This window comes from Gopherus flavomarginatus, chromosome 10, assembly GCF_025201925.1.
Source record: "Gopherus flavomarginatus isolate rGopFla2 chromosome 10, rGopFla2.mat.asm, whole genome shotgun sequence".
NCBI lineage: Eukaryota > Metazoa > Chordata > Testudines > Testudinidae > Gopherus > Gopherus flavomarginatus.
In genome coordinates this window covers 19,291,904-19,308,279 of record NC_066626.1, presented here as the reverse complement: position 1 = coordinate 19,308,279, position 16,376 = coordinate 19,291,904, and the positions used below count along the sequence as shown (strand labels likewise).

Below are 16,376 nucleotides of genomic sequence, written 5' to 3'. Positions count from 1 at the left end.
AAACATCATAGTCAGATCTATTTTGTATTTTCTTTTCCTCGTCCTCCCCATGCAAATAAAGCACTTATGTAAGAGAATTCATAATTGATCCTACAGTGCTTTCTTGCCTTTACACCAAATTACACCAAATGGATTTTATGCCACCTTTTTTTTCCTTCTCTTTTTCCCTGCCCCACTTTATTGTTCAGTGGCTGCTTGAGGATGATGAAGAGATGCATTGATGTTTGGAATGCTTCAGTGGGAATGCAGCTTTTATTTCAATTATAGATCTTTATTCTTTTCGATTTGAATCATACCGTTTTACTCCACCACCCTTTCTGCTGAACTCTCTGTAGTTAGTAAACTTAAGATTGACATAACCATAGGGACTATAAGGTGCTGTGTGCCTCCCTAGAAGTGCTGAACACTATCAGATCAAATTGAAATAAGTGGGAGTTGAGGGTACTTAGCACCGTACAAGATCAGAGCTATATGAAAAGCAGAATTGATGGGCTTTTGGGTTTTTCATTTGCCATGGGAGTGAAAATAAGTAAGCATTACTTACTTATTCATTACAACATTCAAGCATTACAACATTCATGTTTTATTACCCCTTGGATCCTTTTTTAAAAAAAATTAAGACTTTATTTAATTTTACAAATATCTGAATTTTCTGAACTGATGGTTCATGTACTATGTGTTTATTGGAATAGTTAAGCCAGAGAATGAAGTGAATGTGACAGTGTTGTTAATTTCTGAGATAGGTAAATATCTAGTATTAGAAAGGAGGCATAGCACAGTGAGAAACGTTACAATAGCTTTGTTTATTCATACTCTTAATGAAAAGCAAGTGGGGCCCTTTGAAAATGTTTAGAGACATCTTGTAGGTTATTTGTTTTCCTAAATTGCTTGATTACGTTTCCCTTGTCATGAATGAAGTGGTTGGTTTTTATGTCTTTCTTCCCGTAATCCTTTATCGCAGGTCCTAGTGCCACCAATCTTATAATAGGTTCCATCGCTGGTGCCATCCTGGTAGCAGCTATTGTCCTTGGGGGGACAGGATGGGGTTTTAAGTAAGCAATGCCGCATGTCTTCTCTTCAGTGGCTATGGCATTTCTGTTTTTTGCTTACATCACTAAGTTTTGAGTTCCTGCTACAAGACTCAAAGTGAAAAACACTGCTTCAAATAGTTACACTTGCACTGAAAAAGAAGGGAAATGTAAAAAACAACAGATGTCACCAGGGTGCAAAGTTGGAGAACAGTAGTATACGTGGATAAACCTTTATGAGATTACGGAAAACAACTCCAAAAGTGAAAAAAGAAATACTTTTCTTCTAAAGAAGAAGGTCTGGCCATCTCCCTATATCAATATTATTTCATGCTTAGCAGAGAGTGAAACATAGTGGTAGGAAATCTAAAGGTATATTTTGAAAAATACATGAACTCTGAAGTTGTGCACAGCAATGCTTGAAAACTGATACAAGGCTGCTCTGTGTCTAACCAAGATATGAAGTGTGCTATAGAATTTGTTCTGAGTTTTTTGACAAAATGTCTTTCTGTCAAAAATGCTGCTTCATTGAAACAGAAAGCTTTCATGGGAAATGGGCAGTTTCAAGAAATTTCCAATTTTGAAAACATTTTGAGGAGGATGTTTTGACACTTTCAAAATGAAAAGTTCTATTTAGAAGTTTAAAAAAGATAGAAAACAAAACATTTCAAAATTATTGAAACAAAAGTTTTAACTCAAACTGATTTTTTTTCAGATTATCAGTTCATGAACATTTTCAAAGATTTTGACTTTTTGTCCATGATTTACAAAATCTCGGAATTTTTTCTGAGACAAGAAAACTGATTCCTGCCCAGCTCTAGTATATTAACATTGTTTGACATGAAACATATATTGAGCAAAGTTCATTACAGGTGTAACTTCCATTAACCAAAATGGAGTTCTGTTTTTTTGAATTTGGATTATTATGTGCTTTTCCTTGCAATGTCAATTACATCCATATCAAACTAGCAAACTAGGTCTAAATTTGGAACTCGTGTAAATCAGCAAAGCTCCACTGACTTCTGTGGAGTTAGGCTGATTTACTCCAACTGAGGATCTGGCCCCAGATGTTTAGCACCACCAAAGGTGGTGATAACACTCACCAATCTTGCAGTCAGAGAAGACAACTAAGATTGTGGCTGCTTTTTTGTGCATCCATGAATGGCAACAACAATTGACCCTTAATTGTGGGCTTGATTGAAGATTACTTACAATGTACAAATTTAAAAAATACCTATTTAAGATCTTAAATCTTTGACAATGGGTAGTCATAAAAATTACACTTGTATTTAGAAACACAATATTTAGAAAATAATTTCCTTTCTTGCATACTACGCAACACCAGATTTCAGGAATCTAAGTATCTCCTGCAAAAGCCCATTACATCAAATCATCTAAAGCTTTGTAAGAAATACAGCTGTGTACTGTTTTCAGTGTTCTCTTCTAGGAGAAATACAACCTTGTCCTCAAATCTTTGTAGGTTAGAAAAAAATCTGTTTCTTTTAAAAAACCTATTAATTTGTCATGTTAATGCTACACATTTATATTCCATTGGGGCAAGTCTTGTCTTCATCTCTATGGGTGCAAAGGGCTCTTTTTAAGCATTGTGGTTGTCAGGATTGTAGAGTCCAGTTCCATGGGAGCAGTTTATGTACTGTTGGACCGGGTAAGGCTAGATGATAGCCAGGCTGGAGTTCAAAAAGGCCACTCCTACTCCAATTTCCTATTTGGCAGAGGCAAAATGGAAGCAACCTGGATGATGAATACATCCCAACTTTTGCCATTGTACACAAATGCTCAGCCAGGTTATTCCAGCTGGGAACATGATGCAAGCAATAATCACTGAAGTTCTTAAATAGTTTTTTGTATTTATTGATTTTATATTTTTTAAAAACCACTTCAGATCAGCTATAATAAGAACCAGAAATCTAGGTTAAATATCATTGCTTTGCATGCTCAAATAGTACAAAGGAGGTGATATCCAATCTGTGTAAAAAAAAGATTATTTCCCTAATCTCTCATTCACAGTTTCCTCAGGAGCGGTATATGAAACCCACTAGAATTAAGGTGGTATGAGAGCTGCTCAAAACTAAATGAAATTAAAAAGGAAGAAAAGGATAGTTAAAAATACTTGATTCCGTCCATGCTTTAGACATGAGCAAAAAAGAATCCCACTTGCCTGTTTATAATTCTTTTTTTACCAAACTGTCAGTATATTAGAGTTTAAAAACAAAATTCTGCCCTCATTGTTTCTTGTGCTGCCCATTAATGTCAATAGCTTTGGATAAGTGTGAGGGCAGAATTTGCCCCAAATTAATGTCTTCCTTGTAAGATAGACTTAATGATGACCTGTATTTGTTCATCAAATTTTCTCACAAAACCACTTCTGACATTGAGAGTGCCACACATTTAAAGATGGAAGAATGTGACTCTTTATTACTTATGACATTCAATGCATGGGTTAAAAGCAGAACAATAGTTGAGGTATGTATTTTGGAGTATACAGCTACTGGTCTGATTTACAGCCCTTTGCATGCAGACTCGCCATTGAAGTAATAGGGGCATCTGCAAGCAGAGAGACTGCAAGATTGTGTATAATGTATAAAGGCCTAGTCTGTGAAATGTTAATTACTGTTCACAACCTTTTGTTGCATGTTGTGTTATGTTGGTGTACTTTGCATCTTATGTAGCACAGGCTCTATTAGACGCAAATTTATAAAAGAAAAGAAGTCACAAAAATTACACATATAAGAAGCTGTCTGCGTTAACATAGCATATACATTATATAGAAATATGTAATTTAGAGAACTTATTTTAATTATAGTGTTGTTAATTCTGTTTAGGAACTTAAGCCAAATTCTGCACTCCTTCACTGAGCAAATGTTCAATTAAGGACTGCAGAATTTGTACCTTTATAAGCCTACACATATAAGTAATGTTAAGTTTGCCCTTCCCTCCACTTGTGGACTATTTCCTGGGAATTAACACAGTGGGAGTTACATGATTGAATGACAGTATATGCCTGTAGGTGTATTTGGCCATTAGACACATGCCACTCCCAGTGATGTAAATGGGAGCCATGTAGATATATCCATGTGCAGATGTTGGTGCTCAGCCCTAAAAATATATATTTTGGGATGCATCTCCAGTAAAACGTTGTTTAAAATGTTGTGTTCCAGGGCATATCCTTCTAAATGCAGACCTACAAACTCCTTTACAGATTGATCTTAAATGCAGACCTACAAACTCCTTTAAAGATTGATCTTGTGTGATAGTGGCTTCTGGGTACTAGTATGGTAAACCTGGATTCAGGAAAGCATCCTTGACCAGGACAGCACTTGAGCATATGCTTAACATATTTGCTTACAGCAATTAAGTGCTGTCCTGAATGGGATGAAGTTAAGTTCACACTTAAGTGCATTCCAGAATCAGGACTTTAAATGGTCCAATTCTGGCTTAAGTAAAACAACATCACTTGCTTTTCCTGGTATTGTCAACATATTTTTTTTTTTGTCCAGCACAAAACTAACCTGCTCCCCATCACTTAAATCACCAATAAAAATGTTCCACTTTGCATCCTGCATGTCTTTTTGTCATACAAAAATATAAAAGTATTTGTATGAGTAAGCTCTCGTATTGAAAATATCAGGAGTTTAATATTTTAAAAAGAGCAAGATAAGAATATCTATTCTGTAGCAGAACCTCAAATACAATGGCCTGGCCTAGCTCACAGCTTGAAGTGCATGTTTTTTTGGGGGGAAATTGAAAGGCATTTTCAGTTGTATGTGGAAGAAGGCTAGCACAATGTAGGGCCTCTCACACTTTGCTTCCAGTTTTTGTAGGATATCCAAGACTACTAGAATGGGTTCTAATTTTCCTTTGAAGCAAGTGATGTTTCAGTCTTTAGTAATGTGAGAAGTAGCCAATACTTTACAAATTAGGAGATGTGATTTTTGTTCCACAGGTTATCAGGTGTTCACATGCACATACGGTACTGTGGTGTCAAGTCCAAATCAAACGTAAGCTGCAATTAAGTAAATTTTGTTCATGGTTATACTCAGTTTGGTATGAATTAGCAAAACAAAGTTTTTCTTCAAAGAAATAAACAAACTAGGATTTATTTTTAGACAGTTTCTGGAAAGATATGGTTAAAAATAGGACAGAAAAGATGTTGTGATCAAGTCTCAGTAAAATGTTCAGTGCACATAGATTTTACAGAACATATTGAGTGAATTTGAGTTAAATGCTGCTAGTGGGCACCCGGTTAGGAACTATATTTTGTTTCACAGCAGACCTTGGTTAATATTCTGACAAAGCTGTAATTGTTTTTTGTACTGCTGTAGTGTTTAAGGGCCCCTCTCATGGGTCAGGGCTGCACTGTTCTAGGCACTATGCAGACACATGACCTGCATCGATGGTGAAGTTCACATAGTAGCAGCAGGTCCCTGGACCGCCCTTCAAACCATTCCAATGCTTCATTAAGGACTGAAGTGGAAGCGGAATGAGGGGTTAGTTAATGTTGGCAGTTTTGTGTGGGCCCTCTGAATTTCATGCTGAGGCCCAGTTTCCAGTTCTTTTTAATACAGAATTACTTGACAGTGGTGAATGTATAAGTGTAGTTTTGCTAAAGTAACAAATTCAGTTGCTTTTTTAAATGCTGGCTTGCTAGTGTGTTACATTTTGAAAAGGGGATACTTGGTAAATAAATAACAATATTAAGTGGTAGTACTGGTAAAGGCTAAATTAAAAAAAAATATATGGGAAGTTCCTTTTGAGACTGCATAATAGTCCTCTAGTAGGGGAGGTGCTGTTGTGGGTAAAAATGTATAGGCACAGTGTTATTCCCAGTGATATCTGCTAAAAAACAGAGCTTTCCTGCCAAGTGGAGAGTTACTAGGTGGGCCAAATATTTACCCAATCCTTAAACTTCTGCATAAAGGCAGCTTTAGGAATTCAAACTGAGCTAAATCCTGTATCCTGTAGATACTGGAAAGTCAAAAATGATCAGAAGTGCTGTTTCTGTCGTGGTGGAGGGCAACAGAGCAGAAAGCCTGTGCAGTGAGATTCTGAAACCTTGTGTATGCTTCATACAGGAACTACAGACCAGCTCTCTGGTTTGTCAGTAACATCTGTTTTTCTTTCCACTCTGCATTTCCTTGCAAAGTGTGCGCAGTGGCTCCATGAGCAGCATGAATCCACCTGCTCAAATCAAATAACATGCTGTGTCTACTCCTATTCCATCATGCCAACAGATGGCAACGAGCTAGCTAAGCAGGTGCACTACACTGTCACTGTTTTGAGGCTGATGATCCCATCCCCTAACTTTGTTGTTTTAATTTTCAGTTTCACATAGCAACAGCCTGGTTATCGTGGGTTTGCTCACTTTTTCAGGATCTGGTATGGGGAAACTTTACAGAAACATTACTGATTTGAAGGGACTGTGCAGTCATTGGAGTAACCCTTAATTTTTTTTGGCAAGACGTTGTGTTTCTGTGAACATGGAGGAAGGCACTGATTTACAAGAACATCATGAACTGCAATAGCAACACTAGTAGTTAGCTGCTACTAAAATAGGCAGCGTGTTTGTGCATTAGTTGCTTTGTTCTTCTCAAAACACTTATAAGCAATGACGAGAAAAAATAGGATACATCAAAACTATAATAAAAGACTGGGGTAGCAGTGGCTTTATTTTGTATATTTATTTTTGCAAAGAATGAACTGTGCTGTCAAAAGAGTTAAAAGCAACTATCCAAAATGGAATGTAGGTGATTATTACTTTGCACTGTGGCTTGTTATAGTTATGCTATGAGTATTTTTTTTTTTAACAGTTGGGTTTTTGTTGTTTGTTTGTTTGTTTGTTTGTTTGATTCAGAGCTAATGGAGGCTGAACTTCTATTACTGTGAATTATTGAAACTGGAATTAAATGTTTAAAAAAAGAAGTTGTTAATTCCCTGTTCAAGTTCCATGGCTAAAATGGCATCAAAAACAACAGGCAATGCAGGAGTTAAGATGATGGCCTCAGCATCATTCTCTATAGTGTGGCCCTTACCCGAAGGCTCATTTCCTCTTCCTCGTGTTGGTGTTTACTGCACTAGTGAAGGCATCCACACTGTTCTTCCTCCTCCTCTGGCCAATGAGCATGTGTGGATGGAGCCTTGAAGAAGAGCCACGGCTTGTACGTGTGGAAGAGGTAATATGGAGCCCTAAACAGCAGCCTCTTGCGGAGTGGAAGGGAAGTGGTCTTAGTGCTTCTGCCTTTTGCTGCTGAGGAAGAATGAGCAGACGGGGCCAAGAGGGAGGCCAACAGAGCAGCCGTTGCTAGCGGACAGGGAGCACATCTGTCTCCCTGAAGCAGCAGTGAAGCCAGGTGAAGTTCCTGTTAGGGTATGTCTATACAGCATTTGGATCGAGCCTCCCAGCCCTGGTCAACAGACTGAGGGCTTGTCTACATCACAAAGTTGCAGCGCTGGTGAGGGGGTTACAGCGCTGCAACTTAGGAGGTGTACACATCTGCAGGGCATCACCAGCGCTGCAACTCCCTGTTTGCAGCGCTGGCCGTACTCCCATTTTGTCTCGGGTGTAGAGGATCCAGCGCTGGTGATCCAGCGCTGGTAATCAAGTGTAGACACTTACCAGCGTTTTTCTTGACCTCCGTGGAATAAGCAGGTATCCCAGCATACCTGAGGAAGCCTCTCTGGTAATCAAGCAGGTCTCCTTCCCTGCGGTTTGCTCCGGTGTTCTCCAAATCCCCCCCCAAGCGGGTCTCCTTCCCCGCGGTTTGCAGGGGGGTTTGGGGAACGCGAGAGCAAACCGCGGGGAAGCAGGTCTCCTTCCCCGCGGTTTGCTCTCGCGTTCCCCGAACCCCCGAGCAAGCAGGTCTCCTTCCCCGCGGTTTGCTCTCGCGTTCCCCGAACCCCCGAGCAAGCAGGTCTCCTTCCCCGCGGTTTGCAGGGGGGTTCGGGGAACGCGAGAGCACACCGCGGGGAAGGAGACCTGCTTGCACGGAGGAGGTTCGGGGAACGCGAGAGCACACCGCGGGGAAGGAGACCTGCTTGCACGGAGGAGGTTCGGGGAACGCGAGAGCAAACCGCGGGGAAGGAGATCTGCTTGCAGGGGGGTTCGGGGAACACTGGAGCAAACCGGGGAAGGAGACCTGCTTCCCCGCGGTTTGCTCTCACGTTCCCCGAACCCCCCTTGAAGCCGCCCAACAGCGCTGCAGTGTGGCCACATCTAACACCACTTGCAGCGCTGGTTGCTGTAAGTGTGGCCACTCTGCAGCGCTGGCCCTATACAGCTGTACTAATACAGCTGTAACAACCAGTGCTGCAAAATTGTAGATGTAGACATACCCTCAGACGAGCGGGGCTTGTGCTAGTCCTTTAAAATGCTGGCTATGCAGCTATTTTTAAAGTTGCCACTCAGATTGGATCTCGGGCTCCGAAGCCTAGGAAAGGGGATCAACTCTGACTGGGAGACTCACTCCAAAACGCTGCGTAGAGATACCCATATTGGCCAGAGATACCCGTATTGGTGGCTGCTTTCAGTATCTCAGAACAGCTATTCCAATTGGCAGGTGAGCCAACCAGCAGTGAAAGACCACACACCTGTCAATCCTAGCCAGGCCTGTCTCCCACCTTCTCAAGATAGGGCCCAGAATATCTACTGTCCTGTGGTAGGCCAAATTCTGCACTCAGATGCACAAATTTGTGTTTTCTTCAGTGGAATCCATATGCACTCATTTGGGGGAAGAATGTGACTGAGTTTGTGTTTAGTTCTGGGGAACTTAACATTTAACAAGGCATTGCTAAAACTAATGATCTTCCAACATTTCCATTTGAAACCTCTATTTTAAGTATTTTAGAACTCAGCTATGAAAATGGTTTTCACTTCGATATACATCTTTTCTGCTAGTAATTTGTTTTATAATCGGAAGCTATGTTTCACATTTTTGAAGTTACAAAAAATAGCACAGTAGTCTTAGATGTAGTTGGATGTTAATGGCACCTTTAGTCCATTATATGAACTGGGCTTTGTGGAGATATTAAGGGCTAACATGCTTTGAAGCCACAGCCTGCAACTGGGGCCAGTGCAAAGCCACACTGCCACATTGGATGCTCCTGAGGTTTCCTGGGACAAAGCACAGCCTCTGCAGTTCCCTTTAAGAGAATGTGGCATGTGCCTCTCCATCCTGACAGCACATAAGGCCTATTCTGCTATGTAGTATGTGGGAGGAGCATGACTCTTTTGGGAAGTCTAGTGTTCCTGTGTGTGCTAACCTGATTGTCCTTGTGTGCTCTGACTGCAAGGATTGCATTTGTGCTCAGCCCTGCACTTGCTGTAGGGGTGAGGGAAACAATTATACAGCCAGGTGAGGATCTTGATATAGCAGGGTAGAGGGCTCAGCTGACTCTTCTGACCAGTGTTTATCAGGAAAGTTTATATAACATGGTGTTTTTAACTTGGAGCTTAACTATAATGGAGGATTAGCAGAATAGCATAGGAAATTAATTATGATAAATTGCTACACTTTACTTGGCCCATGAATAAATGGGGATCCTTCAGTAGTAATATTGTTAGTTCCCTCACTTCTCATTATGACTTTTTTGGGTAGAAAACCAAGATTTGTTCATCCATTTGCAGTTTTTTAAATGGACTAGTATCTTCAGCTCAACATATCATGTGTTGTGAGTAGAGATGGGTTTTTTTAGTGGTTAGAACACGTGACTCTGCCAGGAGGCCTGAATTCTGCTCTCAGTTCTGTCACTGGCTTATTATATAACCTTGGGTGAGATAATGCTATCCAACTTAGTTAAGCACTTTGAGATATTCAGATAAGTATAACGTAAGAGCAAGGTGTTATTTCTTACCAAAAAATTAATATGCAAAACTGACTTACTGAACACCAAGCATAGTGTATGTATTTCAAAAACAGTTCTGTGTGCTCATTTTGAATGTCATATTTAGATCCCTACACCCTTCGTTTTCAGGCATGACAACTTTGTCAGACTCTGATACTGTGGAGAAAACAGTTGTTACTAATGATTGACCTGAGGAAACATAACATTTTGATTTAACATATTAAGGAACTACTGAAAAAGAAGAAAGGCATTAGCTGAGTTAATTTTTTACCTTTGGGAAAAATGTATTTTCATTTAATGAACTGTAGGGCATGATCAAAATAGATTTGTGGCTTTGAAATAGACCCTAGAAGACATTTGATATGATGTGGGCTGTGTTACAGTTCCACAAGAGTTTGGCAGTTGTTCCAACGTACGTCCAAAGCTACTCAGAGACAGTACTAGCAGGACTGTGCTGCTCAGGAGTACTACTCTAGCAAGGGGTCAGTTGGAAAGACCTGGAGGGTTATTTTGGGAGGCTAGCAAAACATGTTCCCACTGTAACTTCGTACTGAATGTCACAGAACCCACTCATCAATTTAATAGAAGAACTTCAGGCAACACATTTGACTTTAGGCTTTTAGTGGTTTGTTCCCTTAAAAATAATAGGACTGCAAACATTCAATGGACAGTTAAATCATCTGAATTTTTCACACCTGTTAGTGACCTGATTTTTTCAGATTTGTTTTAAAGGTAAATAACTGTTGGTTAGTGGAGTTTGAATTTCAGTATGCTGTGTGATAAAAAATAGTCATTTAAAGCACTCCTTTTCATACACCATAGAAAAAGAGAGAAACTGGCAGAGAGAGTAAGTCCAGACAAGTTTTGATTCAGATTTAAACAGTCAATATTATTCAGACTTCCTACTATACTATTCTACATCTGACTAGAAAAAGGGTATCCATTAATATCAGATCTACTCAGAGGGTATGAATGCTACAGAGATAGCTGGGTTGATATATCTAAATAGTGCGGTCAGTTTGAGTCACAGTGAGGATGAGTACAACACTTTTCTATAAAAAGGGAAACAATGACATTTTAAAAGCCTATAACTCTTATGCTGCATGCCTTAATAACGAATAGTCAAGCAGGCACTGGCACAAGATCAAAGGCTGCCAGGTTCTCTGAAAGACCTGTCCTGGATAACTTTTCTTTTTGCACTGATTCCTAAGTCACCTGTACAACTTAGGAAAGGCTTGCTTTCAGCTTAAACACTACATTAGTGGTGGTGTTGGGAGAGCACAGTCAAAAAGGAAATTTTGGGCTTTGTGTATTTAATTTTTAATTCTTGTTCTCTGTCTTTTGCATGACAATTTGGTGGCAGTAGTGGTGCACATGCCCAATGTTAAGACTAAATGCATGAGCCCCTTGCTTGATGCCCCACATAAAGCCAGATCATGGGGAGGTTGCACCCAACTTGTGCTGTTGCCTTGTAATGTCTTGCTGTTTATTGATATAGGGTATCAATATCGTAGGAGACTGGACATTAGTATAAAAGCTAAATTGTAATGGCATAATTAAAAGTCTCTGTCCATTCTCCTTCGACTGCAGTGTCTCAGTATCTGCTATATTTTGTACCTTATTGGAGATTCAAAGTGCTTTGTCCATAGTATGGTAAAAGCTCACAGAGATACTAAGATAGCTTGGTCCACTATAAAATTATCTGTGGATTCAGTGTAGCCACTGAAAGATGGATACAGGGGGCGTGGTCACCTCATTTGTGGAAGATCCTATGTTTTGCAGATTAATGAGCACCTGTTATAAACAGCCAGATGCCTTTTTGCATTTTAAGAGTAATTTTGTATTTGAAATGTGACAGTTTTGAGTGGTTCCAAATGATGTACAAATGCTGTCCTGGCTTAATGTATAGACATGTCAGACAGTCTGAAAAACTTCCCATCTAAGTAGGATTGACTGCCACTTGCAGTACTGCACAAAACAAACAAACAAAAAGTTAATTATATACACTATCTAGATTTAACACATGCAATTTTAAACTTCATAGAGACAGCAGGAATTGATGCTGTAATACACAGTGTCCAAACCCTCTCAAAGTCAAATCATTACAGTTACTTCACTGTAAGGTTAGTTTGTGAGATTACCTCAAAGTGAGCTTATCACTTTACTATGGTGTTAGCACTGCTTCTCTCCCATTATGCCTAACTAATGTTTTATGTTTTTCCTCCTCATTTCATCTCCTTTTGACGCACATTGGAAGAAATGTCAAAAAGAGAAGGTACGATCCAAATCAGCAAGGTCCTATCTGAAGGAACTTAACTGGAAAAGCTTCTTCTTGCACTACTGGATTCTAGGTGTTAAGTCTTTGCTGTCACTGTGCAGGAACTCAATCAATAAAGAAGAACATTAGAAACGGCAATGACTAAAGTTGAGCTGCTGGGGATGAAGTGAAGGAACACTGTCTTTTTTGGAGATAAGTTCAAATACTCCCTTCCTTTCATCTTTCTCTTAAAAAAAAAAGACAGTGATGGACAACTGTTTGTTTTTTTGTTTTGTTTTTTCAAAGAAAGAAAGAAAGGGGCAAACCAACCAAGTGCAATAAGAGAATTGTTTCAAAATAGTAAAATAGAAGATTTTTTTCCCTAGCCTGTTGGCACTCTAACTTGAGTTCGCATGACTTTTTTTTTCATATTAAATGACAGACTCTAGTGGCATGAGCAGCTAATTTTGGAAAGGGTAAATTGCATGGCATATATACAACAAACAAACAAGCTAGCAAGCAGACCCACACAAGATCTGCACCCAAATCTATACAGAGAAGAAAACAACAAAACACAGAATGCAGAGGTGGTGATATTAGGCTCTTCTTATGAAATCTTCTTCCACCAGTGCAGAGCATTCTTTCTCTTTGGAGCAAAAGCTCCCTATTCTGTGGATTCATTGTCCCTGTTCTTTTATCTCCTGGACTAAAATTACTTTGGATATGGGAGCTATTGTTTTTGAGCAGTGATAATATATAGTTCTTCTATAGAAAGAAAAAATGTATATTTGGAAATAAGAGATTGACATATCATTTTCACGGATCTTTATTGAAGGATTTCCTTAGAAAGGTTTTATTCTCTATGTAAATCTATTTTTGGTGGTTTAATTTTGCTGCCCTTTTAATCTTTCTAGCATGGTTGTATAGTGGGTGTTCTGGGCTTACTCAAAAAAGGCAGATGTAGCATGCAGATCCAGGGAGTTCTGGCACCAAACAGGTGTGATCTAAAGTTTGTATGCTTGAAACCAAAAAACAAACCATATTAAAATGTGTAAATGCATATGTATTTAATAAGTCTCTTTTGAATTACTTTTTTGGCTGTCATGCAGATTTTCTGTATATAATGTAAGAAAATTGACACCATCTCAAATTAATCATGAAAGTGCCAAGTTCATATCTTTTTAATTTCAACAACTATTTTCCTCTGTTTAGCTTTTTCAAGTGAAAGGAAAACAAGCTTAAGTAAGCCTTAAAATATTCACAAAATGCTGAAAGCTTGAAACAGGCTAAGGCTTTTCCATTTAGTTGCCATTTTTCCAACTCATTCGCCTCTCTCCCTTCCTGGCAGGCTTGCAAAGATGATCCAAGTCACTCTGAGTTTCCCTCTTTAGTACCTATCACCTTTCAATGTACAATCTGGAGAGCTACTATTTCTGCTGTGGATGGTTAGTATCACTCTTAGGGTTTGTTCAGATTTCACTTCCGAGGGTTGGCACATTAATGCTATTAAATTTATGTTCACACATGGGGCACAGTCCAGTCCACTGATAAAGTGGAAGGGCTTCCATTAACTTTAACAGGCATTGGACTTGGGCCTTAGTGAACTGAGCAATTAAAAGCTTTAGAGCCTGTTCATAATTCTACTTACTCTGAGTTACACTGGTAACTCAACAGGTTTCAATGGAATTATCTCTTATTTATATTAGTATAAATGAGAGGGAGTTAATCCTATAACTCCAACTCCATTTAGGTCTTATATTTCATTTTCCTGACTTTCATTTTCCTTGTTCAAATCTTGAGTCAGTTTCTGGATTTAGCTTTAAAATTAATTGATGGAAATACTAGGAAAAAATTAGTGTTGCAATTACTATAATTTTTTTTGCTTTGTTCAATAACTCATTTTTGCCTCCAAACATATTTCAAACTCTGACAATATCCAATCTGAAAGAAAAGTCTTTCCCATGAAAACTATATTGTTTTGCAGTCAAGATGGTTATTTGTCAAATGATGTTTTAGATAGTGTGATTTTGTTAAAGCGACCACTGTTATTGCAATATGAGTAAGAGGTACTCTGTGTTGATATAGATCTACCTCATATTGTGATAACAGAGCTATTTACAGCATCATTTCAACATTATCTGACTTCAGGGCAAGAGTTTTGGTCGTATTGATGTTCAGTGACAATGAATACTTGTAATTTTGAGGGGAACTCAAAGTATTTGTGTTGTAATATTGCCCACTGGTACTATGTTGCTTATTTCCACTTTGCTACTGCATATGGAAGGTATAATTACTCTCTGGCAGGTACTAAACTGCACATTTTGGTTCTACTGCGGAATCAATGTGGTAACTACAGTAGAAATGCCACTGTGGTTACAAAATCAATTAAGTGTCTAATGTAACTACCTGTATAATAAAACTTTGATGATAAGCATTTCACAAATAACATTGTAAATGTGCGATGTGATGTTTTTAATCAGACCACAGTGGTCCCCAAATATTATGTACATATGGTAAGTGTTGGTGTAACTTTTTGTTACACTAGCAGTTTCATAGGAAATATGATTTCTTGACTGAATTTACGCTCCACTGTTTAGCTGTGTGCGTGTATGTGTAAAACACACAAGCATTATGCTCTGTATGTACAGGATGTAAATGACATCACATAACTCACAAAACTGGATTCTAATCAATCTTTTCTGTGGTACTAGGGTTATGTAGTCTTAACCATTTAGTTAGATATTGTTGATTTTCTAAGCCATTCGTTTGCCACATTTAGTAGAATACACATGCTGCTTAACGTTAATCTATCTTTACAAGTGTCAGAATTTAATATTAATAGAGTAAATGTTAAGCAATGACGAGTCCCCATTTCACCCACTATATTTTTGCTCCGTTATATGATTCATCTTGACAAGAAAATGTCTGGTAACTATACATCTCTTACTGGTATGCTGCATGATCCCACTGAATTGACCTAATCCTTTTATAAGAGAGCTCTATGAGGCAAATTAAATATACTGTAGGTGCATGTTAAAAAATAAATTACATAGAACTAGAGTTTTATAAAGTTTTCTTTACTATGCAAAGATGGGTATTGCACAAACAAAATTTAAAGACAAATGTCTGAGGAACTTTACAAAATAATACTTGAATTTATTTTTTTGTTTGAAAGACTATCAGCCATGTTTTATATTCATTGTTGCTTCCACTATTAATCTTCCTTTTTAAAATGATTTGTAAATATTTTTTTAAGTGCACAATATGATGTTATGAGCCAGTTTTTGTTTGGAGTTAATGCTCATTCATATCTTGTTGGCTGCTGATGAATGGAAATTTAATAGTCATTGTTCTGCAACTCTTAGCAAAATGGTATTAAAAACATCATGAACATGGAATGTTGTAGCTTTGTTTTGATCAATTTTCTTCTTTATTATGTATGCTTAGTTTATTAAATTCCCGTGTTCAGAATGTCACCAAGCTTTCAGGAACAATCAGAAGCCTCAATAAAAATGTCTGATTATAGATTCTGACCAAGATTCATCTAACCTCAAATGCTGAAAGATTCTTTCTAATTATTAGTTTTAGGTGAGATCTTTGCTTTTAAAATGTACAGACTTTCCCCATCAGAAGAAAAAACTGGGTGAGTGGGATCAGTAGAGATGCCCAGTGAGCTAAAACCCCATGAGTCTTACGCGTGTTTCCTCTGTGGAACTCCCATTTAAATCAGTGGGAGTTACAATACTTCTGCATTCTCAGTTACTTTTAAAAATAAGATGTCATCCTGACTTATTTTGCTACCAAATCTTTAATACAGAGCCAGCTCTAAATGAGGCATTGATGTATTTGTAAAGAGGGATACAATGTTGGTCTATTGTATATGAAAATTTACAATATTTTTGCTTTGAAGGAATGAAATCTTATGTAAGTACCATAAAAGCCAATATAATAAATTAGTGAATATGAATGAATTTCTGTCCTTGTTTATACAAGTGCAACTCCAGTGTCACAGTAGTGTAAGAAGCTGAGTGTCCTTACTAATTTCTTCAGTCCTTCATGGGAGAAGAGCATGGTTTTGTTTAAATGCTTCACAAATTATATAAATCAAATTTCTCATGCAAATAGTATATGGGTAAAATTCCCAAAGCTGCAGAAAGTGACAAAGAAGCCTAAGTCCCATTTAAAGTCAATAGTTTTCCACATGTATGTAGAAGTCAGTGGAACAGAAGATC

At 38.3% G+C, this 16,376-nt stretch overlaps 1 protein-coding gene across 3 annotated transcripts in view; it reads left to right on the top strand.

Annotated features, from left to right (window-relative positions):
* Positions 1–15,542, top strand: part of ADAM23 (ADAM metallopeptidase domain 23) — a 204,339-nt gene extending 188,797 nt beyond the window's left edge. Inside the window, exons 25-27 of one of the 3 annotated variants that reach the window (XM_050969586.1) lie at positions 962–1,052; positions 4,993–5,047; positions 12,145–15,542. In XM_050969586.1, coding sequence (XP_050825543.1) covers positions 962–1,052; positions 4,993–5,047; positions 12,145–12,294 — 296 coding nt within the window. In that variant the 3' untranslated portion in view covers positions 12,295–15,542. The remainder of the gene's footprint in view (positions 1–961; positions 1,053–4,992; positions 5,048–12,144) is intronic. The other 2 variants (XM_050969583.1, XM_050969584.1) reach the window with 2 other exon arrangements.
* Positions 15,543–16,376: the final 834 nt, after the last annotated feature.